At 44.9% G+C, this 17,833-nt stretch overlaps 1 protein-coding gene across 2 annotated transcripts in view; it reads right to left on the bottom strand.

Moving 5' to 3' along the window:
- EMILIN1 (elastin microfibril interfacer 1) overlaps positions 1-17,833 on the bottom strand; it is a 139,399-nt gene that overhangs the window by 105,404 nt on the left and 16,162 nt on the right. Inside the window, exon 1 of one of the 2 annotated variants that reach the window (XM_077292007.1) lies at positions 3,216-4,289. The exons of the other annotated variant lie outside the window; for it this stretch is intronic. Within the exon in view, the coding sequence (XP_077148122.1) occupies positions 3,216-3,481 (266 nt within the window). The 5' untranslated portion in view covers positions 3,482-4,289. Of the gene's footprint in view, positions 1-3,215; positions 4,290-17,833 lie in introns of those variants that run through there. 2 annotated transcript variants of the gene reach the window in all.

Genomic DNA, 17,833 nt, shown 5'->3' on the forward strand with positions numbered 1-17,833 from the left:
TATGAGAGGTGATATCAGGAAATTATATCAGATGTATGAGAGGTGATATCAGGAGATTATATCAGTGTATGAGAGGTGATATCAGGAGATTATATCAATGTATGAGAAGTGATATCAGGAGATTATATCAGTGTATGAGAAGTGATATCAGGAGATTATATCAGTGTATGAGTGGTGATATCAGGAGATTATATCAGTGTATGAGAAGTGATATCAGGAGATTATATCAGTGTATGAGTGGTGATATCAGGAGATTATATCAGTGTATGAGAGGTGATATCAGGAGATTATATCAGTGTATGAGAGGTGATATCAGGAAATCACTCGAGAAGCTGGACTTGGGTATCTTCCAATGCAACATCTGAAGATCTCCCGATAAGAGAGTCATAAGAACATCTCCATGCATGTGCCACCAGATCAGTAGAAGCACATGGGTGGTCTTTTACCAATAGATATAAGCCCAGAAACAAAGTCTCTATCTTCAAGAGGCAGTGTCAGAGACCTTATTTCTAGTGATCTTCATACTAGTTGTCTTCCTACCTTGTTTCTGGGCCACATCTGACAGAAAAGGCAACACTCATTTGACGAACGAACATCTGCAGACACTTTATACACAGTACTAGCAAGCATAGTCTACCCCCATTATTGGCAGAAGTATGATATGTAATGTAGGCCTCCTCATTAAGGAAGAACAATCGTTCTGACAATATTCTTCTTCAGAAAGCTTTCGTCCAACTATGGGATTAAAAATAAATAAACATGGCTGACTGAATTTCCAATCGTCAGTGATCGGTCAGCTAAAACCATCCTTTATTCTTAGTTTGTATCCAACGGACAATCATTTTAGTTCAAATATTTCATTTTTGTCAAATAACATTCAATATTTAAGGACACCTTTACTCCAAAGCATGCAGGGTAGGGGACGTGAAGTATGTATGACCTGTACGAAGGTCAGCAACTCATAGCGACACAGGTGACATGGCGCAGAGGTACATCAGTCAGGGATTAAAGGTGACCATGATATCTAAGTGTCATTCTGATGAAGACTGTACAGAAACATGGGCCCTCACCACCTGACTGCCAATATCTGGAGATCAATTACCAGAATGTCTAGCCCTCAATATCCTTAATGTTGGCCTTCATCACTTACCGGCAAATGTATGGAGATCAGTCACCCCAATGTGTGCAGACCTTCTCTGTGCACAATGTTGGCCCTCATCACCTACTGACCAATATCTGGAGATCAGTTACCCCAATGTGTGCAGCCCTTCTCTGTTCACAATATGAGCCCTCATCCCCTACCAATCAATATCTGGAGATCAGTTACCTCAATGTGTGCAAACCTTAATTTTCAGAATGTGGGTCTTCATCACTTACTGGTCAACATTATGAGATCAGTTACCCCAATGTGTGCAGCCCTTCTCTGTCCACAATGTGAACCCTCATCCCCTACCAACCAATATCTGAAGATCAGTTACCCAATGTGTACAGCTCTTAATGTCCACAATGTGGGCCCTCATTACCTACCAACCAATATCTGTAGATCAGTTACCTCAATGTGCAACATTGAATGATCACAATGTGGGCCCTCATCACCTACCGTCCAACATCTGCTGATCAGTTACTCCAATGTGTTCAGACCTTCTCTGCACACAATGTAGGCCCTTATAACCTACAGACCAATATCTGGAGATTAGTTACCTCAATGTGTGCAGCCCTTAATGTCCACAATGTGGGTTCTCCTCATCTACCTGTCAACATCTGGACATCAGTTACACCAATGTGTACAGCCCTTGTCTGTCCACAATGTGGGTGCCTATCACTTACCATCCAATATCTATAGGTCAGTTACCCCAATGTATTCAGCCCTCCTCTGTCCACATTGTGGACCCTCATCACTTACTGGCCAATATCTGTAGATGAGTTACCCCAATGTGTGCAGCCCTTCTCTGTCCACAATATGAGCCCTCATCCCCTACCAATCAATATCTGGAGATCAGTTACCTCAATGTGTGCAAACCTTAATTTTCAGAATGTGGGTCTTCATCACTTACTGGTCAACATTATGAGATCAGTTACCCCAATGTGTGCAGCCCTTCTCTGTCCACAATGTGAACCCTCATCCCCTACCAACCAATATCTGAAGATCAGTTACCCAATGTGTACAGCCCTTAATGTCCACAATGTGGGCCCTCATTACCTACCAACCTGATCAACCAATCTGTAGATCAGTTACCTCAATGTGCAACAATGAATGATCACAATGTGGGCCCTCATCACCTAATAATAATAATAATAATTCTGTATACCATGTGGGCAATTATCACTTACTAGCCAATATCTGATGATCAGTTACTCCAATGTGTGCAGCCCTTCTCTGTCCACAATGTGGGCCCTCATGTCCTACTGACTAATACCTGTGGATCAGTTACCCCGGTGTGTGTAGCCCTCCTCTGTCTACAGTGTGGGTCCTCATCCCCTACCGACCAATATCTGGAAATCCGTTACCCCAATGTGTGCAGCCCTTCTCTGTCCACAATGTGGGCCCTCATGTCCTACTGACTAATACCTGTAGATCAGTTACCCCGGTGTGTGTAGCCCTCCTCTGTCTACAGTGTGGGTCCTCATCCCCTACCGACCAATATCTGGAAATCCGTTACCCCAATGTGTGCAGCCCTTCTCTGTCCACAATGTAGGCCCTCATGCCCTACGACTAATACCTGGAGATCAGTTACCCCCGTGTGTGTATTCCTTCTCAGTTACCCCACTGGGTGTAGCCCTTCTATGTCCACAATGTAGGCCCTTATCCTCTACCGACCAATAACTGGAGATCAGTTACTAGAATGTGTGCAGTTCTTCTCTGTCCACAATATGGGCGTTCCTCATCTACAAGCCAATATCTGGAGATCAGTTACTCCAATGTGTACAGCCACTCCCTGTCCACAATGTGGGTTCTCATCAATTATTGACCATTATCTGGAGATATTACACCATCGTGTGCTGCCCTTCTCTGTCCAGAATGTGGGCCCTTATCATCTACCAGCCAATATCTGCAGATCAGTTACCCCAATGCGTGCTGCACTTCTGGCCAATGTGGGGAGATAAGTTACGCCATGTTTGCAGCTGCATGCAGGTCCATATTCTCTCTGGACTGTAGAGAGGGCATTCATTAAGGCAGTAACCCGTATTCCACAATGGCAAATAATTTCACCTACCTGTGTCGACTAGCAGCTCGAAGTCCATTCTGGGCCTGTGTCACCCCCTGAGCAGTCATCACTTGTCCCTGAGGGGCATTGCCCCCTGAGTACAGGTTATATCGAGGAGGATAGTTAGTGGCATAGGCTCCACTAATGTACAGTAGATAGGTGAGAAAGCACAACACTTTCTGCCTTTTCATACTCATCATTGTGAATGTGAGCAATTGTAGAGATATTAAATCCAGTAAGCAAGACCGAAAACATCCAAGGACATCACAGCCCATAAGTCATCGGTGGAAGAAACCAACACCGGTATCGACTGTCTCACACTGAATGGGATGAGACCACCACATCAACACAGAAACCACCAGTTTTGTCAGTCCAGGGCTAAAAACCAAGATTTTCATGAGACTCTGAAGTATCCAAAGTGTCTGAAAAAACAAAGCTAAAATCCACAGGGATGTTTATCTGCCTGATGGGGCTGTTATCATGTGTCAGGCAGATGTTTGGCGATACATAAAGAAAGTGGTGGTAGTACCTTCAGAAGTTAAGCAAGTTGTGGTGTTCCTCAACATTACCAAGAACATGTTCCCTTACGTTACTAAGTGTGTACATCATAAGTCCTGTACATCGAAGATGACGCTTCAAGTGATCTAACCACATCACCACAAAATACTCCACATCTCTTCCAACAAACCTCTCCCACAGCTGCGGAAATACTTTCCTGGGTCCAGATGAAACTTGGTCTCCTGGGACCAGATAACAATTGGTCTCCTAGGTCCAGATCACCTTTGGTCTCCTGGGTCCAGATCACCTTTGGTCTCCTGGGTCCAGATCACCTTTCGTCTCTTTGGTCCAGATCACCCTTGGTCTTCTGGATATAGATCACACTTAGATCCTAGCTTTAGATCAACCTTAGTCTTCTGGATAAAGATCAATTCTGCTTTTCTGGAACAAGGCTGGTGTGGTGGTCACTGCCTCTTCTGGGACACTGCCCCCGCAAAGTCACAAACCTCCTGAAATCTTCTTTGACAGGGAAGCACTGCCAGCATCCTCCAAGAGAGGGAGAAGAAAGCCTGGAGCAGGAGACCAAGGGGGGAGGAGAGACATAACTGAAAGAAAACCTTCACTCCCAACCCCCTCCCAAAACTTCCTGCCCCCCTTACTCTGGTTAACCCTGCAGATCACCTTTCTTCCAGGCAGTAAAGAGTGCAGGCTCTGGGGGTGCAGGATAATTCTAGTGGGGAAGGAATGATGATTACAGCTTATCCTCAGCTACAGATGTTCCCAGAAAGGTCTTACACATGCAGAGAAGCCTTGCAGCTCCGCTATATATGCAGCTCTAAGTAATGGTGTCTCTCATATACATAGTATATCACAAAACTGAGTACACCCCCTCACATTTTTTAAAATATTTTATTCTATCTTTTCATGGGACAACACTGAAGATCTGACTGCGATACAATGTACAGTAGTCGGTGTACAGTTTTTATATCGGTAAATGTGCTGCCTCTAAGTAACTCAACATACAGCCATTAATATCTAAACCGCTGGCAACAAAAGTGAGTACACCCATAAATGATAATGGCCAACTGAGCCCAACGTGTGAATATTTTGTGTGGCCACCATTATTTTCTGCCTTAACTCTCTTGGGCATGGAGGTCACTAGAGCTTCACAGGTTACACTGGAATTCTCTTCCCTCCTCCATGACCAATATCTCAAAGATGGTAGATGTTAGAGACCTTGTGCTCCTCCACCTTCCGTTTGAGGATGCTCCACAGATGCTCATTAGGGTTTAGGTCTGGAGACATGCTTGGCCAGTCCACCACCTTTACCCTTAGTTTCTTTAGCAAGGCAGTGGTGGTCTTGGAGGTGTGTTTGGGGTCGTTATGTTGGAACATTGCCCTGTGATGACAGCACTTCTGCAGTCTCAAGCCATGACACTCTCTACACCATGGTTTACTGTAGGCAGGGCACCAGGGGTGAACCTAGCCACACTGCTGCCTGAGGCGAACTTCAAAACGGCGCCCCCCCCCAAACACATATACAGTACAGCCCCCCTATAGGGCTCCCATCTCATATACAGTCCCCCCATACATTACATGAGTGATAACTATTGTACATTCTACAATAGGCTACAATAGGTCATAAATCAGACAGTATAGTCCTCCATACAGTATTCTGGGCACCACAGTGCACCTTACAGAATAATGAGCCCCATATATTGCTCCATACAGTATAATGAGCCCCACATGATGCTCCATACTGTATAATGGCCACACAGTGCTCCATACTGTATAATGGCCACACATGATGCTCCATCCTGTATAATGGCCACACAGTGCTCCATACTGTATAATGGCCACACATGATGCTCCATACTGTATAATGACCACAAAGTGCTCCATACTGTATAATGGCCACACATGCTCCATACTGTATAATGGCCACACAGTACTCCATACTGTATAATGGCCACACATGATGCTCCATACTGTATAATGGTCACACATGATGCTCCATACTGTATAATGGCCACACAGTACTCCATACTGTATAATGGCCACACATGATGCTCCATACTGTATAAAGGTCACACATGATGCTCCATACTGTATAATGGCCACACATGATGCTCCATACTGTATAATGGCCACACAGTGCTCCATACTTTATAATGGTCACACATAATGCTCCATACTTTATAATGGTCACACATGATGCTCCATACTGTATAATAGCCACACATGATGCTCAATACTGTATAATGGCCACACAGTGCTCCATACTGTATAACAGCCACACAGTGCTCCATACTGTATAATGGCCACACATGATGCTCCATACTGTATAATGGCCACACATGATGCTCCATACTGTATAATGGCCACACATGATGCTCCATACTGTATAATGGCCACACATGATGCTCCATACTGTATAATGGCCACACATGATGCTCCATACTGTATAATGGCCACACATGATGCTCCATACTGTATAATGGCCACACATAATGCTCCATACTGCATAATTGGCACACATAATGCTCCATATTGTATAATGGTCACACATGATGCTCCATACTGTATAATGGCCACACAGTGCTCCATACTGTATAATGGCCACACATGATGCTCCATACTGTATAATGGTCACACATGATGCTCCATACTGTATAATGGACACATATGATGCTCTATACTGTATAATGGCCACACAGTGCTCCATACTGTATAATGGTCACACATGATGCTCCATACTGTATAATAGCCACACATTATGCTCAATACTGTATAATGGCCACACAGTGCTCCATACTGTATAATGGGCACACATAATGCTCCACACTGTATAATGGTCACACATGATGCTTCATACTGTATAATAGCCACACATGATGCTCCATGCTGTATAATGGCCACACATGATGCTCCATACTGTATAATGGCCACACATAATGCTCCATACTGCATAATTGGCACACATAATGCTCCATATTGTATAATGGTCACACATGATGCTCCATACTGTATAATGGCCACACAGTGCTCCATACTGTATAATGGCCACACATGATGCTCCATACTGTATAATGGCCACACATGATGCTCCATACTGTATAATGGCCACACATGATGCTCCATACTGTATAATGGCCACACATGATGCTCCATACTGTATAATGGCCACACATGATGCTCCATACTGTATAATGGCCACACATGATGCTCCATACTGTATAATGGCCACACATAATGCTCCATACTGCATAATTGGCACACATAATGCTCCATATTGTATAATGGTCACACATGATGCTCCATACTGTATAATGGCCACACAGTGCTCCATACTGTATAATGGCCACACATGATGCTCCATACTGTATAATGGTCACACATGATGCTCCATACTGTATAATGGACACATATGATGCTCTATACTGTATAATGGCCACACAGTGCTCCATACTGTATAATGGTCACACATGATGCTCCATACTGTATAATAGCCACACATTATGCTCAATACTGTATAATGGCCACACAGTGCTCCATACTGTATAATGGCCACACAGTGCTCCATACTGTATAATGGCCACACATGATGCTCCATCCTGTATAATGGCCACACAGTGCTCCATACTGTATAATGGCCACACATGATGCTCCATACTGTATAATGACCACAAAGTGCTCCATACTGTATAATGGCCACACATGCTCCATACTGTATAATGGCCACACAGTACTCCATACTGTATAATGGCCACACATGATGCTCCATACTGTATAATGGTCACACATGATGCTCCATACTGTATAATGGCCACACAGTACTCCATACTGTATAATGGCCACACATGATGCTCCATACTGTATAAAGGTCACACATGATGCTCCATACTGTATAATGGCCACACATGATGCTCCATACTGTATAATGGCCACACAGTGCTCCATACTTTATAATGGTCACACATAATGCTCCATACTTTATAATGGTCACACATGATGCTCCATACTGTATAATAGCCACACATGATGCTCAATACTGTATAATGGCCACACAGTGCTCCATACTGTATAACAGCCACACAGTGCTCCATACTGTATAATGGCCACACATGATGCTCCATACTGTATAATGGCCACACATGATGCTCCATACTGTATAATGGCCACACATGATGCTCCATACTGTATAATGGCCACACATGATGCTCCATACTGTATAATGGCCACACATGATGCTCCATACTGTATAATGGCCACACATGATGCTCCATACTGTATAATGGCCACACATAATGCTCCATACTGCATAATTGGCACACATAATGCTCCATATTGTATAATGGTCACACATGATGCTCCATACTGTATAATGGCCACACAGTGCTCCATACTGTATAATGGCCACACATGATGCTCCATACTGTATAATGGTCACACATGATGCTCCATACTGTATAATGGACACATATGATGCTCTATACTGTATAATGGCCACACAGTGCTCCATACTGTATAATGGTCACACATGATGCTCCATACTGTATAATAGCCACACATTATGCTCAATACTGTATAATGGCCACACAGTGCTCCATACTGTATAATGGGCACACATAATGCTCCACACTGTATAATGGTCACACATGATGCTTCATACTGTATAATAGCCACACATGATGCTCAATACTGTATAATGGGCACACATAATGCTCCATACTGTATAATGGCCACACAGTGCTCCATACTGTATAATGGCCACACAGTGCTCCATACTGTATAATGGCCACACATGATGCTCCATACTGTATAATGGCCACACATGATGCTCCATACTGCATAATGGACACACATAATGCTCCATACTGTATAATTGTCACACATGATGCTCCATACTGTATAATGGCCACACAGTGCTCCATACTGTATAATGGCCACACAGTGCTCCATACTGTATAATTGCCACACATGATGCTCCATGCTGTATAATGGTCACACATGATGCCCCATACTGTATAATGGCCACACAGTGCTCCATACTGTATAATGGTTACACATGATGCTCCATACTGTATAATAGCCACACATTATGCTCAATACTGTATAATGGCCACACAGTGCTCCATACTGTATAACGGGCACACATAATGCTCCATACTGTATAATGGTCACACATGATGCTCCATACTGTATAATAGCCACACATGATGCTCAATATCGTATAATGGTCACACATAATGCTCCATACTGTATAATGGCCACACAGTGCTCCATACTGTATAATGGTTACACATGATGCTCCATACTGTATAATAGCCACACATTATGCTCAATACTGTATAATGGCCACACAGTGCTCCATACTGTATAACGGGCACACATAATGCTCCATACTGTATAATGGTCACACATGATGCTCCATACTGTATAATAGCCACACATGATGCTCAATATCGTATAATGGTCACACATAATGCTCCATACTGTATAATGGCCACACAGTGCTCCATACTGTATAATGGCCACACATGATGCTCCATACTGTATAATGGCCACATATGATGTTCCATACTGTATAATGGCCACATATGATGTTCCATACTGTATAATAGCCACACATTATGCTCAATACTGTATAATGGCCACACAGTGCTCCATACTGTATAATGGGCACACATAATGCTCCATACTGTATAATGGTCACACATGATGCTCCATACTGTATAATAGCCACACATGATGCTCAATATCGTATAATGGTCACACATAATGCTCCATACTGTATAATGGCCACACAGTGCTCCATACTGTATAATGGCCACACATGATGCTCCATACTGTATAATGGCCACATATGATGTTCCATACTGTATAATGGCCACATATGATGTTCCATACTGTATAATAGCCACACATTATGCTCCATACTGCATAATGGACACACATAATGCTCCATACTGTATAATTGTCACACATGATGCTCCATACTGTATAATGGCCACACAGTGCTCCATACTGTATAATGGCCACACAGTGCTCCATACTGTATAATGGCCACACATGATGCTCCATGCTGTATAATGGTCACACATGATGCTCCATACTGTATAATGGCCACACAGTGCTCCATACTGTATAATGGTCACACATGATGCTCCATACTGTATAATAGCCACACATTATGCTCAATACTGTATAATGGCCACACAGTGCTCCATACTGTATAATGGGCACACATAATGCTCCATACTGTATAATGGTCACACATGATGCTCCATACTGTATAATAGCCACACATGATGCTCAATATTGTATAATAGTCACACATAATGCTCCATACTGTATAATGGTCACACATGATGCTCCATACTGTATAATGGTCACACATGATGCTCCATACTGTATAATAGCCACACATGATGCTCAATACTGTATAATGGATACACAGTGTTCCATACTATATAATGGCCACACGGTGCTCCATACTGTATAATGGCCACACATAATGCTCCATACTGTATAATGGCCACACATGATGCTCCATACTGTATAATGGTCACACATGATGCTCCATACTGCATAATGGGCACTCATAATGCTCCATGCTGTATAATGGTCACACATGATGCTCCATACTGTATAATGGTCCCACATGATGCTCCATACTGTATAATGGCCACACATAGTTACTCCTACACACGCGGCTGCGCTCCGTACACCTTGCACTCACGGCTCCACTCCGTACTCACGTGGCTCTGCTCCATACACCTCGCACACACCCGGCTCTGCTCCATACACCTCATACACACCTGGCTCCGCTCCATACACCTCATACACATCCGGCTCTGCTCCATACACCTCATACACACACGACTCCGCTCCATACACCTCATACACACACGGCTCCGCTCCATACACCTCGTACACACACGGCTCCGCTCCATACACCTCATACACACTCGACTCCGCTCCGTACACCTCATACACACAGGACTCCGCTCCATACACCTCATACACACATGGCTCCGCTCCGTACACCTCGTACACATTCAGCTCCACTCCATGCACCTCGTACACACACGGCTCCGCTCCATACACCTCATACACACAGGACTCCGCTCCATACACCTCATACACACACGGCTCCGCTCCATACACCTCATACACACAGGACTCCGCTCCATGCACCTCATACACACACGACTCCGCTCCATACACCTCATACACACAGGACTCCGCTCCATACACCTCATACACATGGTGGCGCAGTGGTTAGCACAGCAGCCTTGCAGCACTGGAGTCCTGGGTTCTAATCCCACCTTGGACAACATCTGCAAAGAGTTTGCGTGGGTTTCCTCCGGGTACTCTGGTTTCCTCCCACATTCCAAAGACATACTGATAGGGAATTTAGATTGTGAGCCCCAACGGGGACAGTGATGATAATGTGTGCAAACTGTAAAGCGCTGCGGAATATGTTAGCGCTATATAAAGATTATTAGATTATTATACACACACGGCTCCACTCCATACACCTCATACACACACTTACCATGGCAACCAGCACAGCAGAGTCCTGCAATCCATGGAGGTCCCTGACTCCTCCCCTCCTGTGACCTCATCACGGGTCCTGTTTGCACAGAGCAGCCAAGGTGCAGGGATGACCGGCTGATATTGCACACCGCAGGGGTGCGCTAGTGACAGCAAATGTCAGGGATTATGGAGAGTCGGCACCAGGTGTTCTGACCGCCGCTCTGCCGCCCCCTGTCTTTCAGTGACGCCTGCCACCTGAAGCAAAGGGCTCAACTTGCCCCATGATAGCGGCGCCCCTGCAGGGCACACTTGTCTTTGAGCTCCTCACCTGGTTGTCATCACACTCGACACCATCTGAGCCAAATAAGTTTATCTTGGGCTCATCAGACCACAGGACTTGGTTCCAGTATTTTATGTTCTTAGCTTGTCTTCAGCAAACTGTTTGCAGGCTTTCTTTGCATCATTTTTAGAAGAGGCTTCCTTCTGGCATGACAGCCATGCAGACCAATTTGATGCAGTGTGCGGAGTATGGGCACTGACAGGTTGACCACCCCTGTAACCTCTACAGCAATGCTGGCAGCACTCATACATCTATTATGAACAGTCTCTGGATATGACGCTGTGCACGTCGATATGACGCGAGGCCCGTTCTGAGTGCACGCTGTCTTGTTACACCACTGTATGGTCTTGTTCCCCGGGCTGCAGCTAAGTGTCAGGTTGTTGGCAATATTCATAAAGCCTCAGCCATCTTCTTGTAGAGCAACATTTCTATTTTTCAGATCCCCAGAGAGTTCTTTGCCATGAGGTGCCATAAAGAACGTCCAGTGACCAGTGTGAGAGAGTGAGAGCGATAACAAATTTATCACGCCTGCTCCCTATTCACAGCTGAGAACTTGTAACACTAATGAGTCACATGACACCAGGGAGGGAAGATGGCTAATTTGGCACAATTTGGGGTGTACTTACTTTTGTTGTCAGCAATTTAGACATTAATGGCTGTGTGTTGAGTTATTTAGAGGGAACTCCAAATTTACAGTTATGCAAGCCATACACTGTATCAAAGTGTCGGATCTTCAGGGTTGTCCCATGAAAAGATAGAATAGAATATTTACAAAAATGTGAGGGGTGTTCTCACTTTTGTGACATAACATATGCAAAGTACTACAGACCTCACAGCTAAGGACCTCAATATACCATCCAGATACTGTTGGTCTAGTGGAAAGGTTCAATAAAACCTTAAAGGGTATCCTGAAGAAGGCAATATAAAAGGACGATGGGGACTGGGACAGTCTACTGTGCTAATTCTGTTCTCAATCAGGGGCGTTCCCCGGGCCTCCACAGGCTTCTCTCCATTTGCACTGCTATATGGTCGACACCATCGTGGATTCCTAGATATTGCATAAAAGTCCTGGGAAGCTGAGACCACACTCTACAAAAATTTGATAGAACATGTGGCCCAGAGGCAAGAGAGGATTGCCAAATTGACGCCCATTGTAAAGGAACACCTCTTTGAGGCTCAAGAGGCACAGTCAGGGGTGTATAATCGGTCAGCCAGAACGAGACACTTCAACCCTGGGGATTGGGTACTTATGTTGGTGCCCACAGTAGAGAGCAAATTCCTAACTAAGGGGCAAGGTCACTATGACTTGGTGGAAAAAGTTGGTGAGGTCGATTTTAAAATTCACCAACTAGGGAAAAGGAAGCCCTACCAGGTATACCATGTCAACCTGGTCAAACCTTGGCAGAACAGGGAATGCCTGGAAGCTCCTTGCCTGGTGGCTAAGTCTGAAGTCAGCATGGAAGACATTAAGGTGGTTAAACCTTATTGCGCTGCCAGAAACAGAAGTTTCTTAGAGTTACCAAGTTCTAACTCAGGTAATAGAGCATGAGGTACTCACAGAGCCTTATGCTCGCGTCAACTTGAAACCCTATTGGATTCCTGAAGCACACAGAGAGGTGATCTCGAAAGATTGTGAAGCAGATGCTAAATCTGGGGGTTATAGAAGAGTCCAAGAGTGGCTGGTCCAGTCCCATAGCGCTGATATCAAAACCAGATGGGGAGTTTCAGTTTTGTAATGAATACCAGAAGCTGAATGAGGTCTTTAGAGATACACTTTAGAGTGCTTGACATACACCCAATGTCTCTTGTGGATGAATGTATGGAAAGGCTAGGGCCAGCTCGATACATTAACAACCTTGACCTCACGAAACGTTATTGGAAAATTCCCCTATACTAGGATGCAGGAAGGAAAAGAAGGTTGCCGCACATGAATTTAAGTATGGAATTTGCATTTGAGTGGTCATATAATGATCTCTGGAACTGACACATAGCGCCGAAATCTGACAGCAAGTATTTTGCACACTGTTAGAAGGATGGATGAGTGCTCTGTAGAAAGATTGGATCTTTTGCAAGCCTAGATAGTGTAACAAGGTGGCATGGGGTGGTAGTCATGGGTGAGTCCACTAGATCACAGTTAGTAAGCACCCCGGCCCCTTGCACATGAAAAGACAGTAAAAGTCCCAGCTCTATGGCACAGTTGGTTACTTCTGCCACACGGCTGCTCTCCATGTTGGAACGGCGTCCTCTGGATGCATCACACGTCACACTTTTAGAGCCCAATAGTGGCAGCTTGTTTAATGAAGATGAAGTGGTGAAGAAGATAACAATTCCTGTGCTGTCCCTATTCAAAGATGCTGCTCCATCGGCAACAGCAGCTGCAAAAGCATCAGCTCCCAGTCGGCTCCTGTGAGCTAGGAGTCTCTTGGAGGGCACCTCCTTAATCCTAGTGTTGTGAATTTGCTTTTTGCTCCCTCTAGTGGTTACTAGTTTTTTGACTCTGGTTTTTCTGTCATTCCTTTTATCCGCACCTGGGTCGTTAGTTAGGGGTGTTGCTATATAAGCTCCCTGGACCTTCAGTTCAATGCCTGGCAACGTAGTTATCAGAGCTAGTCTGCTGTGCTCTTGTCTACTGATCCTGGTTCCAGTTATATCAGCTAAGTCTGCCTTTTGCTTTTTGCTATTTGTTTTGGTTTTGTATTTTTGTCCAGCTTGTTCCAAATCTATATCCTGACCTTTGCTGGAAGCTCTAGGGGGCTGGTGTTCTCCCCCCGGACCGTTAGACGGTTCGGGGGTTCTTGAATTTCCAGTGTGGATTTTGATAGGGTTTTTGTTGACCATATAAGTTACCTTTCTTTATTCTGCTATCAGTAAGCGGGCCTCTCTGTGCTAAACCTGGTTCATTTCTGTGTTTGTCATTTCCTCTTACCTCACCGTCATTATTTGTGGGGGGCTTCTATCCAGCTTTGGGGTCCCCTTCTCTGGAGGCAAGAAAGGTCTTTGTTTTCCTCTACTAGGGGTAGCTAGATTCTCCGGCTGGCGCGTGTCATCTAGAATCAACGTAGGAATGATCCCCGGCTACTTCTAGTGTTGGCGTTAGGAGTAGATATATGGTCAACCCAGTTACCACTGCCCTATGAGCTGGATTTTTGTATTCTGCAGACTTCCACGTTCCTCTGAGACCCTCGCCATTGGGGTCATAACAGTTTGCCAGGCCAGTATTAAATGTTTAATGCATTGCAGAAGAGGGATTATAAGAAAGAAGATTCTGAGGTTTTTTTTTCTCCTTCCCCTTTACCTCAGAGTGGCTATGCTTGCTGCAGACATGAATGTCCAGACCTTGATTACAAGTGTGGACCAGCTGGCTACTCGTGTGCAGGGCATACAAGACTATGTTATCAGAAATCCTAGGTCAGAACCTAAAATACCGATTCCTGAACTGTTTTCCGGAGACAGGTTTAAGTTTAGGAATTTCGTGAATAATTGTAAATTGTTTTTGTCCCTGAGACCCTGTTCATCAGGAGATTCTGCTCAGCAAGTAAAAATTGTTATTTCGTTCTTACGGGGCGACCCTCAGGATTGGGCTTTTTCGCTGGCGCCAGGAGATCCGGCATTGGCTGATCTTGATGCGTTTTTTCTGGCGCTCGGTTTACTTTATGAGGAACCCAATCTTGAGATTCAGGCAGAAAAGGCCTTGCTGTCTATGTCTCAGGGGCAGGACGAGGCTGAAGTGTATTGCCAAAAATTTCGGAAATGGTCCGTGCTGACACATTGGAACGAGTGTGCACTGGCCGCTAATTTTAGAAATGGCCTTTCTGAAGCCATTAAGAATGTTATGGTGGGTTTTCCCATTCCCACAGGTCTGAATGATACTATGGCACTGGCTATTCAAATTGACCGGCGGTTGCGGGAGCGCAAAACCGCAAATTCCCTCATGGTGTTGTCTGAACAGACACCTAATTCGGTGCAATGTGATAGAAAAACCGCAAATTCCCTCATGGTGTTGTCTGAACAGACACCTGATTTAATGCAATGTGATAGAATCCTGACTAGAAATGAGCGGAAAATTCATAGACGCCGGAATGGCTTGTGCTACTACTGTGGTGATTCTACACATGTTATCTCAGCATGCTCTAAACGTATAGCTAAGGTTGTTAGTCCTGTCACCGTTGGTAATTTGCAACCTAAATTTATTCTGTCTGTAACTTTGATTTGCTCACTGTCATCTTATCCTGTCATGGCGTTTGTAGATTCAGGTGCTGCCCTGAGTCTCATGGATCTCTCATTTGCTAAGCGCTGTGGATTTACTCTTGAACCATTAGAAAATCCTATCCCTCTTAGGGGTATTGATGCTACGCCATTGGCAGCAAATAAACCGCAGTATTGGACACAGGTTACCATGTGCATGACTCCTGAACACCGCGAGGTGATACGTTTCCTGGTTTTACATAAAATGCATGATTTGGTTGTTTTAGGGCTGCCATGGTTACAGACCCATAATCCAGTCCTGGACTGGAAGGCTATGTCAGTCTCAAGTTGGGGCTGTCGTGGTATTCATGGGGATTCCCTGCCTGTGTCTATTGCTTCTTCTACGCCTTCGGAAGTTCCGGAGTATTTGTCTGATTATCAGGATGTCTTCAGTGAGTCTGAGTCCAGTGCACTGCCTCCTCATAGGGACTGTGACTGTGCTATAGATTTGATCCCAGGCAGTAAATTTCCTAAGGGAAGACTGTTTAATCTGTCGGTACCAGAACATACCGCTATGCGTTCATATATCAAGGAGTCTCTGGAAAAAGGACATATTCGTCCGTCTTCTTCCCCTCTTGGTGCGGGATTCTTTTTTGTGGCAAAAAAGGACGGATCTTTGAGACCTTGTATTGATTATCGGCTTTTAAATAAGATCACTGTCAAATTTCAGTATCCTTTGCCGCTGTTGTCTGACTTGTTTGCCCGGATTAAGGGTGCCAAGTGGTTCACCAAGATAGACCTTCGTGGTGCGTACAACCTTGTGCGCATTAAGCAAGGTGATGAATGGAAAACCGCATTCAATACGCCCGAAGGTCATTTTGAGTACTTGGTGATGCCTTTTGGGCTCTCCAATGCGCCTTCAGTTTTTCAGTCCTTTATGCATGACATTTTCCGGAAGTATCTGGATAAATTTTTGATTGTTTATCTGGATGATATTTTGGTTTTTTCTGATAATTGGGATTCGCATGTGGAGCAGGTCAGGTTGGTCTTTAAAATTTTGCGTGAAAATTCTTTGTTTGTCAAGGGCTCAAAGTGTCTCTTTGGTGTACAGAAGGTTCCCTTTTTGGGGTTCATTTTTTCCCCTTCTGCTGTGGAGATGGACCCAGTCAAGGTCCGAGCTATTCTTGATTGGACTCAGCCCTCGTCAGTTAAGAGTCTTCAGAAGTTCTTGGGCTTCGCTAACTTCTACCGTCGTTTTATCGCTAATTTTTCTAGCATTGTGAAACCTTTGACGGATATGACCAAGAAGGGCTCCGATGTAGCTAACTGGGCTCCTGCTGCCGTGGAGGCTTTCCAGGAGTTGAAACGCCGGTTTACTTCGGCGCCTGTTTTGTGCCAGCCTGACGTCTCACTTCCCTTTCAGGTTGAGGTGGATGCTTCGGAGATTGGGGCAGGGGCTGTTTTGTCGCAGAGAGGCCCTGGTTGCTCTGTTATGAAACCTTGTGCCTTTTTCTCTAGGAAGTTTTCGCCTGCCGAGCGAAATTATGATGTGGGCAATCGGGAGTTGTTGGCCATGAAATGGGCATTTGAGGAGTGGCGTCATTGGCTCGAGGGTGCTAAGCATCGTGTGGTGGACAACTTGAAGTTGTCACAGGAGAAGGCTCAGCGCTTTGCCAACCGCCGCCGCGGTGTGGGTCCCCGACTACGCGTTGGGGATTTGGTGTGGCTTTCTTCCCGCTTTGTTCCTATGAAGGTCTCCTCTCCCAAATTTAAACCTCGTTTTATTGGGCCTTACAAGATATTGGAAATCCTTAATCCTGTATCTTTTCGTCTGGATCTTCCTGTGTCGTTTGCTATTCACAATGTATTTCATAGGTCCTTGTTGCGGCGGTACATTGTGCCTGTAGTTCCTTCTGCTGAGCCTCCTGCTCCGGTGTTGGTTGAGGGCGAGTTGGAGTACGTGGTGGAGAAGATCTTGGATTCTCGCCTCTCCAGGCGGAGGCTTCAGTACCTGGTCAAGTGGAAGGGCTATGGTCAGGAGGATAATTCCTGGGTGGTCGCC

Source organism: Ranitomeya variabilis, chromosome 2, assembly GCF_051348905.1.
Source record: "Ranitomeya variabilis isolate aRanVar5 chromosome 2, aRanVar5.hap1, whole genome shotgun sequence".
In the NCBI taxonomy this organism is placed as follows: domain Eukaryota; kingdom Metazoa; phylum Chordata; class Amphibia; order Anura; family Dendrobatidae; genus Ranitomeya; species Ranitomeya variabilis.